At 39.4% G+C, this 11,573-nt stretch overlaps 1 protein-coding gene and 2 pseudogenes across 1 annotated transcript; 1 reads left to right on the forward strand and 2 right to left on the reverse strand.

Annotated features, from left to right (window-relative positions):
- Positions 1-398: 398 nt before the first annotated feature.
- Positions 399-1,035, forward strand: LOC115680800 (heavy metal-associated isoprenylated plant protein 47-like). The gene is made up of 3 exons (XM_030604638.2): positions 399-410; positions 539-617; positions 716-1,035. Exons 1-3 carry the CDS (start codon positions 399-401, stop codon positions 1,033-1,035), a joined length of 411 nt encoding a protein of 136 aa, XP_030460498.2.
- Positions 1,036-7,778: 6,743 nt separating this feature from the next.
- LOC115682864 (uncharacterized) lies at positions 7,779-8,372 on the reverse strand (annotated as a pseudogene).
- Positions 8,373-8,568: 196 nt separating this feature from the next.
- LOC115665109 (uncharacterized mitochondrial protein AtMg00810-like) lies at positions 8,569-10,065 on the reverse strand (annotated as a pseudogene).
- Between the last annotated feature and the right edge of the window lie 1,508 nt (positions 10,066-11,573).

The raw sequence follows: 11,573 nt of genomic DNA on the forward strand, positions 1-11,573 counted from the left end.
GATGGGGACTAATCGGATGCTCAAAGAACCTGAGACATCCCATTGATATCTAGAAATAATTAAAAAAAAAACTAAGCCCTTGAAGAAATAAATTACCTACCTAGACTAGACTTGAAATAATATATAAGCCAAAGTATACATTCATAATGAGTACATCTCACAAGGTAGGAAACAAAGTTATTATTGACAATCTTTTGCCAAACCTGAATGAGCTAAGTGTGGAAACTCATCAAGTATGATGACTATATATCATCACTTACAATAGCTCTTGCCTTAAAACAAATTGAAGAATGACTATAAATATGCAATTCAACCCCCATTTTTCATCAACCACTCCATATCCATTCTGATTTGAACTCCTTTCCATCTCACATATCTATATAATTCAGGGAACGGACATGAATCTGAAGGTATTATCTTCACGTTTCAATTACTTATTCGACATATGCTTCTTTTTTGTTGGAAAAACTAATGGGAAAGAAAAAAGCTTTTCACATGTTGAATGAGTGCTAATTGATAAGGTCGTGCCATGGTGCAGCAAAAGATAATTATGAGGATACCAATGAACAGCGATAGATGCAGATCAAAAGCCTTACGGATTGTTGCTCGTGCACAGGGTTAGTAATTTCACTCTCATCCCAAAAAATTCACTTTTGTTTGTCTCGAGTTTAACACTTTCATAAGAAATGTTTTTCATTATTTTCTTGTTGAACAGGGACTATAATCTCCGTGTCGATAGGAGGATTGAACGGGGACGAGCTGGTCGTGACGGGAGAAGGAGTAGACCCGGCCACACTGGTCCAGTCGCTCAGGGAGAAATTCCGGCAGGCGGCCATATTGAGCGTGCAACAAATTAGCGATGAAGAAGGAAGGAGCAGTCAGCACTGCGGCACATATTGTTGTCCAATTCATCATCATGGTTACACATGGCCGAGGCAATATTCGCCAGCCTACTATATGGAGTGCCCGCAATACCCAGTTTACAATGTAGCCCAACATGCACCTGACCTGCCAAGCATATGCAACACCATGTGATAAAGATCGACACCCGTTGAATAGCTTCCTCAGTTTTTTAACTGGGAAGCCCAAGAAACAATGGTTCTTGGCTATACAAAGTAATTAAATGTTCCAGAGTTGTGTCGGTGTTGTTTGTGGCTAAAATTTTTTGGGTTTGTCTTAGAATGAAGCAAATAAGCCATATGATTCTAGGCATTGTCATGAAATTGAAACCTTGAAGGCATAGAGAGTGTTTTTACACCAACTCTGGAACATTGTATGTGTAATCGCTGTCTGATTGATCAACCGCATACATGGCTCTGTAGTACTTCCAAGTAATTGTAAATTAGCTTAGAGGATGGTTACTTACAAAGCCTCCGTTCGTTTCACGGAAAATAACTTCCCACGGAAAACATTTTCCTTCCTATGGACAAAACTCCTTCACTTTTGAGGAAAATGACTTCCTCTTTCTCAAAAGAGGAAAACATTTTCCCGGAAGCCTTCTTTCACCATTTATTTTCACTATTTTCTTTTTCTTTTTTTTTTCTTTCTTCTTCTTCCTCAGCCGGTCGCCGGCCACGGCGGCGGCCGGCGACCGGCTAGCTCGAGCCTTGCCACAAGCCGGTCAGGCGAGCTTGGCCGCGCTGGATGAGGCTAGCCGGAGCCTCGCCACAGGCCGGTTGGCCAGCTGCTGCCGTGGCCGGCGACTGGCTGAGGAAAAAGAAAAAGAAGGAAAAAAGAAAAAGAAAAAAGAAAATTAAAAATATTTTTAAAAAATAAAAATAAAAAATTATTAAAAGTAGTGCAAGGAAGAAAATATTTTCCATATCGAACAATGGAAAATATTTTTCGAAACTTTTTCAGATTTCAGCCGAACACCAGAAAATGACTTCCGGGAAAACATTTTTCAGAAAAGTAACATTTTCCGCTAAACGAACGGAGCATAAGTTTCAAATCTACTTGCAAATCGTGGTGTCCACATCAGCGATTTCTAGCTAAAATTGGCCGAATAAACTCAATTAGAAAAACCATGAAAAAGTTTAGGGCTCAATTGTCAAAATTGAAAGATTTATGACTGGATTGACCAAAGTGTAATAGGTTTAAGACTTCATGGACAATTTTCCCCTTACTTTAATCTTCGCTTTTGTGGTAGAAAATCAACAAAAATTTCAAAGGGATAATTAAACTACGAATCTTTGAACTTTTGGTATTAGTGCAATTAACTCATAAACTTTTATTTCGTTCATTTAAGTCCTAAAACTTGCAATTTCACGTAGCTTCTTCTTATCATTTTGTCATCCCTACATGGACATTAATTCTGTTGCAAGCATACAATAGAAAATCGATACCTTCATTTGTATATGTTATGAGCAAATTAGGATATTAATTACTTTACACCACACTAATTCTCTTATGTGGATTTTTTCTTACACAACTTACACATGTTTTTCAGTAATCTCCCCTCACATGTGAACTTAGTGTTAGTCCGCTCCCTCTTAACTTAGGTGTCCTTTGGCATCAACACTTCTCAACTTGAATTTTCACTTTTTTGCCTTGTGAGGACTGCAACAACAATAACGTACACCTTCATCCCAGGTATGTTTCTTCAAACCAAACAATGAAGGCTACCATTAGGAACACGTTGCTGCACCACAGCGCTCACTTTCACCTAGGTTTCTTTCGCCACACCACATCATGAAGATTGCCCGAATATCACATTAGTCATGAAATTTTTTTCTTGAGATATTCACGAACACCGATACACATTGAGAGTGTGCCACTAATCAACTATAGGCTCTAATACCATTAGAAATTCATATTTTTCTATGGTTAATTAAATTCTTTGAGACATGTAAATTTAATAAAAGCCCCCGAAATGCTTAAAAGGCATGGAGTGTTCTCAATATACTGCATTTTATAGTACGAGCTATTATGATTATTCTAAAATGGATTATTATGGAAATTATTATTCGTAAGTTTAGTGTTTATGATAAACACGTTATAATTTTATTAACATAGGAATTAAATTGTTATTAATAATTGCCATTATTCTAGTTGGGGAGGCAGTTGCCTCGTCTTGTGAATACGGATTGTTGGAAAGTTTCATTTAATTAGGCATATGTAAATTTAATAATATGCTAATTACGTAAGTGTACTCTTGGGAATTCAATTCAAGTTTCTAGATCATATATAAAATAACTGATAACTATGTCACTCTATAAATCTATTTGATCATGCATAATGTTCACTCTTTATTGCAATTGGGTCGTTCGACTTGTTTGTGCTTACAAAAACAAGCTTTTAGATATTCTTTTAGTCGTTTAAGATATCGAAAATTGAAAAGTACAGATGCTTAAGAAGCATGAAATTCCTATACCAAGTAAATAAGATGGAAAGTAATTATCTAATCAAGAATGTACTCTTAGGCTCTCCTCCTTAGATTTGTTAGCCGGATAAAAATAGACTAAAGATTAGATAGAAGGGAAAATGACACAAATAGTCTATGAACTTTGGCTCAATGTGCAATGTGATCGCTGAACTTTTTATTTTTTTAATGTGGTTCCAAGACTTTAACTCAATATGCAATGTGGTTCATGGATTTTTAATTTGTTCAATGTAGTTCTCGAATTTTTGGTACATGTTCAATTTAATCCTTGAACTAAATGAAAATATTCAATGTAATCCTTCCATTAATTCAATACCAGTGACTACATTGAACATTTTCATATAGTTCAGGGACTACATTGAATATGTACAAAAATTTCAGAGACCACATTGAACAAAATTAATAATTTAGAGATCACGTTGCTTAGAGGATCAAAGTTCAACGACCATTTGTATCATTATCTCTAGATAGAACGTAGACCTTTCACTATCAACATTGTGACAAGCTTCGAGTACTTTTAGATTAACAAAAAAACAGATAATTAATAGGATACATCAAATGAGCTTATTCCCAACATTCGGCAACGACTAAATAACCTCACCTTTATTAAAGGAAAAGAAAGCCATAGCATCACCTTACATAAATAGCCAAATCAAGTTTGGATCTTATATGTAACAAAGGAATCAAGAGCAAATCTGACGAAGATGACTCCAATTGGGAGAACCCTCGTGTTAATTGCGCTTGCGTCCTTGTACAGTGGCACTAGAGTGAGGACTATATTTTCCTCTTGCCGTGATTAGAGGAAGTCCTGAATTGCAAACTCATAAGTTGAGAACATCATTTACATGTACAGTTGAAACTTATTACTTCAAATTTGGGCTGCTAGGTACAATATTTGTGTGCACCGGAGCATGTGAAGCCACTTCAGCTCAGCCATTTAATGTTGTGGACTCCACGTGAGACATGTATGATCTAACGATTGAGATGGAGTGGACTCACATGCATCGAGTTCATTCAGGATTAAGTTTCGATCAATTGAACTAGTTACCAAATCCGTATATTGCATGATTGTTGAAGTGTTCATTGAATCAATGAATTCATCCCTACTTTAATTAGTTTTGGATCAATCAATACCGTAATTACACACACCTTCAATATCTGGGAGGTTGCCCGAAGCCCTGAGCCTGCACTTGAGGTTCCTGCTGTTTGCTTGACCGGAACGGATCAACTCCTTGACTTCTAACCTCATCTCCTTCACCTCCCACAATATCTTCCCGTTGATCCTCATGTTCAGCAGCGACATGTAAATCTGGAACCCCACAGGACTTTTGCATCAAACTCGGTTAGCTAGTTGGAGTGCATATACTTCTTGCAAAAGTTGAGCTGGTGGATCCTTGAGCAATTCTCAACCGGTCTTTTGCCTTTAACATATAGGTCCTTGATCGAATCCATCTCCTTCGGACTACGGTCCAGCTGTTTGTTGTACTAGCCCCATTACTTGACGATTGGGTCTATTTTGCTCGAGGTGGACTCGATTTTCTTGAGATGGGGACCCAACGCTCTAACGGTTTGCACTACGTACCAAGAACAACTCGCTGAATGTTCTTCTTAGAGTAACTTGTTATATTATATCTCAAGTTTTATCCATTACGGGACCCAACCCGGTGAGATGAATATCCAAGTGTGATAGCAAAATGAAATTTTAGAGTTTGACTCGCCTTTGCTGAAGGTTAGACATGAGAGAGAAGAAAATAAAAGAGAAAGGAGAAGCTCTCATGCGTTAAAAGACAAAAAGTAAATCACTTTATTATAATATTACTTTGAGGTATGAAGAAGTTTTGATGATAAAAGAGACAAGAAACGGGGGTAGCTAGGGTCTGACGAAGAAAAGAAAAGAAAAAGGTAAAAATAAAATAGCTTTTCTTTATGTAGCCCTAGGATGTTCTTTTTCCCAAGAGTGGTGCCGCCGCAAGAGGGCTCTTCCACAGCACAATGATTAAACAGTGAAGGCTCCGTGAGAGAGCTCCTGAAGGAGCCGCTGCAACCACATAGAAACTCGTGAATTTGTGAGGCTGTGAGTGTGTGCGTTTGAGTCTGTGGGTGCATGCATTTGACTTTCTTCAAGGACGCCTCCTGAAGTGAAAACGCACGGGGAAATCCGAGCCGAACAGTGGAGTTTCTTTCTTTGCACACGAGGTTTTGTGTGGTGAGTCTTTACGTCCAAATGAGTTATTTATTTATAAACACTTGAAATTTGAATTTAATCTAAGCGTGAAAAATACTCGAGTATTGTGAGTGATTATTGTGAACTTGGATTCTCTGATTATAATGGATTATATAGTGCTGGCTCTCCCGGTAAACGTAGGTTCCGATACGTCGGACCGAACTATGTAAATATCGCGTGTCCTTTGTCGTTCTTCATTATTTCTTTGGCTATATTCGCGTTGACATAAATGGCAAGATCTCGAGTTTAGCTTCCGCGTTGGTTAATATCGCAACATAACTCATGCAAAATCGTTCTTTTGATGGGTCACCAAGGATGCTAGAACAGAAACCCACATCCCGAGATTGTGCATATATCTCGAGATTGCATGTATATTGCACGATTGTGCAATAACGCCTATATAAATAGGCTCATATATTCTTGTGAGGACAATCGTGCAATATTGGTGCAAGATTCATGCAAGATACGTGCAATCTTGAGAAATGGGCAATATATGTGCAATCTTGAGAAATAGGGACCAAACGCTCTACCAAAAAGCATTTTCAAATTTACTTTTGTTAGATTAATTGAATAACCATAATATTAATCATGAAACAGCCTAACTAAAATACCGAAAAATTAGAGTCAGCGGCAGTTTGACGGCACACTATGCAATGGAATCTAGTAGACATTTGGCTGCCGGTATTATGAATTTGGGTGACATGGGATACAAGACTTTGTCAAAATACTGTCAAGAGCTGCTTCCAGATGGATCCAACTCTCCTGTATCTTCAAATTTGGGCTGGAAGGTTGGTAGGGCTACAGCATCAGAAGCAGATAATGGTGGGATGGTTAGTATTGTATTAAACCTGAAAAATGGTTGTCAAAAACATTGCTGCATAAATCCTGCGATTGCATTGGCATTTACTGAAAGTTAGGGGATTTTTCAATCATTTTATTCTACTTTTGTGGTTCTTCGAATATGTGGTTTATTTGTTATCTAATTTAAATCTTTCTAAGTGATTGATCCCGTATCGGCAATATTGTCCCAGCAACAAACTTCTTTTCTTCACATGTTCATGATGGAGCAGTGAAGGTCTTATCTCTCATGTACTATTACATGTAAGTGTTGAGAGTTATGATTTCGAGGCGATGTCTTAAGGAATTGTATGTTTTGAACTGACTAATAGTATCTCATGCATGGATGATGACTCTACAAGTTTGGTCTTCTCAATATCCTATCTAATGTCCATAGAGTTTCCATTTTAGTCCAGCACTTTTCTAGTTTAGTTGAATAAGGCTTCCTCACCCTAGAGTAGACCGTCAATGCGCTCCACATTGCGAATTGTAACTAAAAAAATTCTCAAGCATTTGTAATATCTATTTCTCCTGTTAAAATACATAATGCTTGTACTGCATAACTCTTTAGGGGTTCGACTACTCAAACTCTGCTGTCCCACTAGTCCCTTCAAGCACGCTGCATGAACCGTTGATCAATACAAGTGAATAGGAATATTTTCTCACGACCTGTGTCGATTCTTGCTTTTTTGCAAACGATCCTGCGAACTGTGCGTGCGCCATAGTATCGGAGCATTGTGCAATTAAATGGGCTCGTGTATTGCTCGTGATTGAGTATAGCTCGGTGAAGATTTTGAATTCTACTGGGAGCGCCCTTTGCCCGAAGAAATAGGCGGACTTCCCATATTATCCTCCTGTAATGAATAGCCGAGCGGTATGCCGAACGGTCCTTTGAATTGGCCAACAGCCCCGACCGTGACAATATGCAAGCAATTGGGGGAAAAAGTAAAGAAAACTCATAGCTTGACAGGAAAAAAAAGGGAGATACATTGGCCTTTTTCGGAGACTTCATTCATTAGTATACGCAACGTAACCTGAATATATTGGAAGCAGCTCGGCTCTTCCACATACCTACAATGGAAAAAGGACAGTGGTTTTACCAGCAGAAATCATCAAGGATCTTCGATATTGAAGAAGACAAACAAGCCAAGAATGAAACATGACCCTCGTGCTTCGAATAGAAATAAAGCCACGTACGAAACATCGTATGAGAAAAAGGAAAAGTAATAACTACAGATGAACTAGCTGTTTTTTCATACATCTCGAAACAGCCTAAGAAATTTACATCGTCAAGAGAGAGGAAAAGAAAAACAGCACTGTATGTGTTAGGAACACATTTCGGATCCACGGCCTTTTCTGGACGGCTCAATCGTTTTTCCATAGCAGTTGGCAGTGGATTCATGAAAGATTGAACTTTCGTTTCTTGGAAGTCTAGAATCCGAACAATGTCCCCGGACTCAACATGGGAATCGTGCTCCATCCAGGAAAGCTTGGCGACAAGCTCCGCTCGAAGCCATCTCCAAACTTGTGCGGAGATTTCTTCTCGAGGCCTTCAGACATCAGCTCCCACTACACAGTAGATAAAGGAGTAGTGGCCTTCGACGCATTATTATTATTGATATCGCCACCGACCAGGTTCAGTGTCACGAGCTCGAGTGGCGGAGGGGCCGCCTCCTGGAGTCAGCGGGTGGGGGGTGGCGGCCGAGACGGAGCCCCCGTGAGCTTCTGGACGAGCTTCCGGAAGTCGATGGGCTCGACCTTGTAGACCTGGGTGGGGTTCCGGGGGTGTGGGGCAGTCGGCTTCTTCCACGGCTTCACTGGGGATTTGCGGACCGAGTGGGGCGACTCGTGGAAAAGGTAGGTTTGGGGAGGGACGGTCATGGCTTCCTCATGCGGAATGACGGCCGCTGCCGATGAGTATCTCTCCATTTCTCTAGTTAAGAATTGTGAATGAAGAGAAAAATAATATTTTATATATATTCTAGTGAATAGTACACAAGCCTATTTATAGGCTTTACATAACGACTATCTAAAGTAACAAATAAATGAAGATATGCAGAATTACAGAATAATATACATAATCACATAATATCACAATATATATCTCTAACATCCCTCCTCAAACTCAAGATGATTTGAAAGATGTCAACTTGAGTTTGGAGAATAGATCCAGAAAACGCCCAGGTGGATGTGTCTTGGTGAAGACATCGGCAGTCTGTTCAGCGGAGGAAGTAGATACAAGTCGAACGGTGCCACGAAGAACATGATATCGGATGAAATGACAGTCTATTTCAATGTGCTTGGTGCGTTCATGAAAAACATCATTATGTGCAATTTGAATAGTACTCCGGTTTAGGCAATGAATTACCGTTCCGCTATAATGACGCACTCTCATGTCTTCAAGTAGCCATCGTAACCATAATAACTCCGATGTTATATTAGCAAGAGCTCGATATTTTGCTTCTGTACTAGAGCAAGCAACAGTGGTTTGTTTCTTGCTACGCCATGAGATAAGTGAGTTGCCCAAAAAGAAACAGTAGCTTGTAGTGGAGCGACGATCTTGAGGGTCACCAGCTCAATCAGCATCAGAATAAGCTGTCAACTCCAAGGTAAAGTGAGCAGAAAAATAAAGACCATGAAACAACGTACCCTTGACGTGGCGAAGAATTCGAAGAACCATAGCAAAATGAGTCGTACGAGGCACAGTCATGTACTGACTAATAATATGAACAGCATAAGCGATGTCAGGACGTGTAACGGTGATATATATAAGACTACCAACCAACTGTCGATAAAGTGTAGGATTCGAAAGAGTAGTTCCATCCTTGTCATTGAATTTTGCATTCGACTCAATGGGTGTAGAAGAAATCTTATTATCAGTGAGCCCAGCTCGAGAAATAAGATCAGTGACATATTTTGCTTGAGAAAAACAATAACCAGAAGCATCAAACGCAACCTCCAAGCCTAGAAAATAGCTGAGTCGCCCAAGATCTTTCATTTCGAACTGTTTACTAAGATACTGTTGGAGTTTGATAATGCCGATCTAATCATCACCAGTAATAACCGTATCATCCACATATAAAAGCAGTATAATGTACCCACGATGCGTGCGCCAAACAAAGAGAGCATGGTCATAAGAATTGGATTTAAAACCAAGAGATTTCATAGTTGAGCTAAACTTGGAGTATCATGCACGGGGAGCTTGCTTCAATCCATACAATATCCAACGTAATCGGCACACTTTATTAGATGAATGAGAGTATCCAGGAGGAGGTACCATAAAAACTTCCTCTGTGAGATCGCCATTAAGAAATGCATTTTTAACATCCATTTGAAATAGAGGCTAACGTTTAACAGCAACAAGAGCAAGAAGACTGCGAACAGATGTAAGACGAGCATCAGGGGCAAAAGTCTCATCATAATCAATGCCGTACTCCTGAGTAAAGCCTTTGCTACTAGCCGAGCTTTATAGCGATCCACTGTACCATCTACCTTGGTTTTAATCTTATAAACCCATTTACTACCGATATCAGACTTACCAGGAGGTAATTCAACCAAATCCCATGTGTAAGAGTTTTCCAAGGCTTGCAACTCATCTGCCATTGTTTGCTGCCAAAGAGGATTAGTACTAGCTTCTTTATAGGTGCGAGGTTCGTGAAGAGAAGCAATGGTAAAAAAACAATGATAATCACGAAGATGAGCCGGAGGTTGACTTACTCTGGTGGAACGACGAACAGAAGTAGATGGAATGGCTGAAGATATAGGATCCTCGGTTGGGGCAGACATGTCAGAAGTTGCCAAAGTGGGATCGCCAGATGGGCCTGCATCAAGATGAGAAGAAGACAACTGTGGAGAGGAAGATTCACAAGTTGATGGTAGTACAAGATCTTCCGGGAATAAATCCACTGAAGGATTGGTAAAGAAAGGGACATGAGTAGAAGATTCAAAGGGATGAATGGATGAGAACATCTTATATTCCCAGAATGAAACATGACGAGACACACGAAGACGGATAGAAATAGGATCCCATCATCTATATCCCTTGTGTTTAATGCCTTACCCAAGAAAGCAACATAAACGAGCACAGGGTTCTAACTTTGTGCGTTCATGTGGAAGGAGGTGCACAAAACAAGCACTACCAAAAACTCTAAGACGACTATAATAGGGAACCTTGCCATATAAACTCTCACAAGGAGAAATGTTGTCTGTGACAGGGGACGAGGTACGATTGACAGTATAAATAGCAGTGAGATAAGCTTCCCCCCAAAACTTTTCTGGACAAAAGGCAGAGATTAAAAGAGTTCGAGTAACATCCAAGATATGCCTATGTTTACATTCGACGTGACCATTTTGTTGGGAAGTTCCTGGACATGAACGATGAAAAAGAGTACCTTGTTGGGAGAGAAGTCTAAGAAATTCCGTGTCTCGATATTCCATGGCATTATCGGTACGAAAAACCTTGATATCTTTAGAAAATTGTGTTTTTATCATGGTAACAAAATCACGATAGATACGAGTAAGCTCATATCGATTTTTCATAAGATAAATCCAAATATAACGAGAATAATCATCAACAAAAATGACAAAATAACGAAAACCTCCCATGGTGGGTGTTGGAGAAGGTCCCCAAATGTCAGAGTGAATTAGATCAAAGGGAGCATGAGAGATAGATTCACTAAGATCAAATGGTAAGGCATGATGTTTTCATAATTGGCAAGGCAAGCAATCAAAATATTTATCATCAACAGAGCCTAAATGACCACTTGAAATCGAGGATTTTAATCGAGAAGAGGAAGGATGACCTAACCGAGAATGCCAAGTTTCAGATGACACTGTGGCAGCACAACTAGTTAAAGAGTTGAGAATATTTAAAGAAACGAGCTCAAATAAGCGTCCCACTCTACGACCAGTTCCAATAGTCTATCCCGTCCGTGGATCCTGCACATGACAACCAATAGGAGAGAAGTGAACATCAAAGCCAAGTTCACATAATTGTCCAACTGAAATTAAATTTAGAGAGAGTTTGGGAACATAAAGGTATTAGGTAAGGACAAGGTGGATGAGGAAATGTGTCCTGTATGACTGACTTGCATTAGAAAATTATCAGCTGTATGGATAGTAGGTGCATGT

This window comes from Syzygium oleosum, unplaced genomic scaffold (assembly GCF_021117445.2).
Source record: "Syzygium oleosum isolate NSW1041296 unplaced genomic scaffold, Sole_v2.1 Sole_v2.01, whole genome shotgun sequence".
Lineage (NCBI taxonomy): Eukaryota > Viridiplantae > Streptophyta > Magnoliopsida > Myrtales > Myrtaceae > Syzygium > Syzygium oleosum.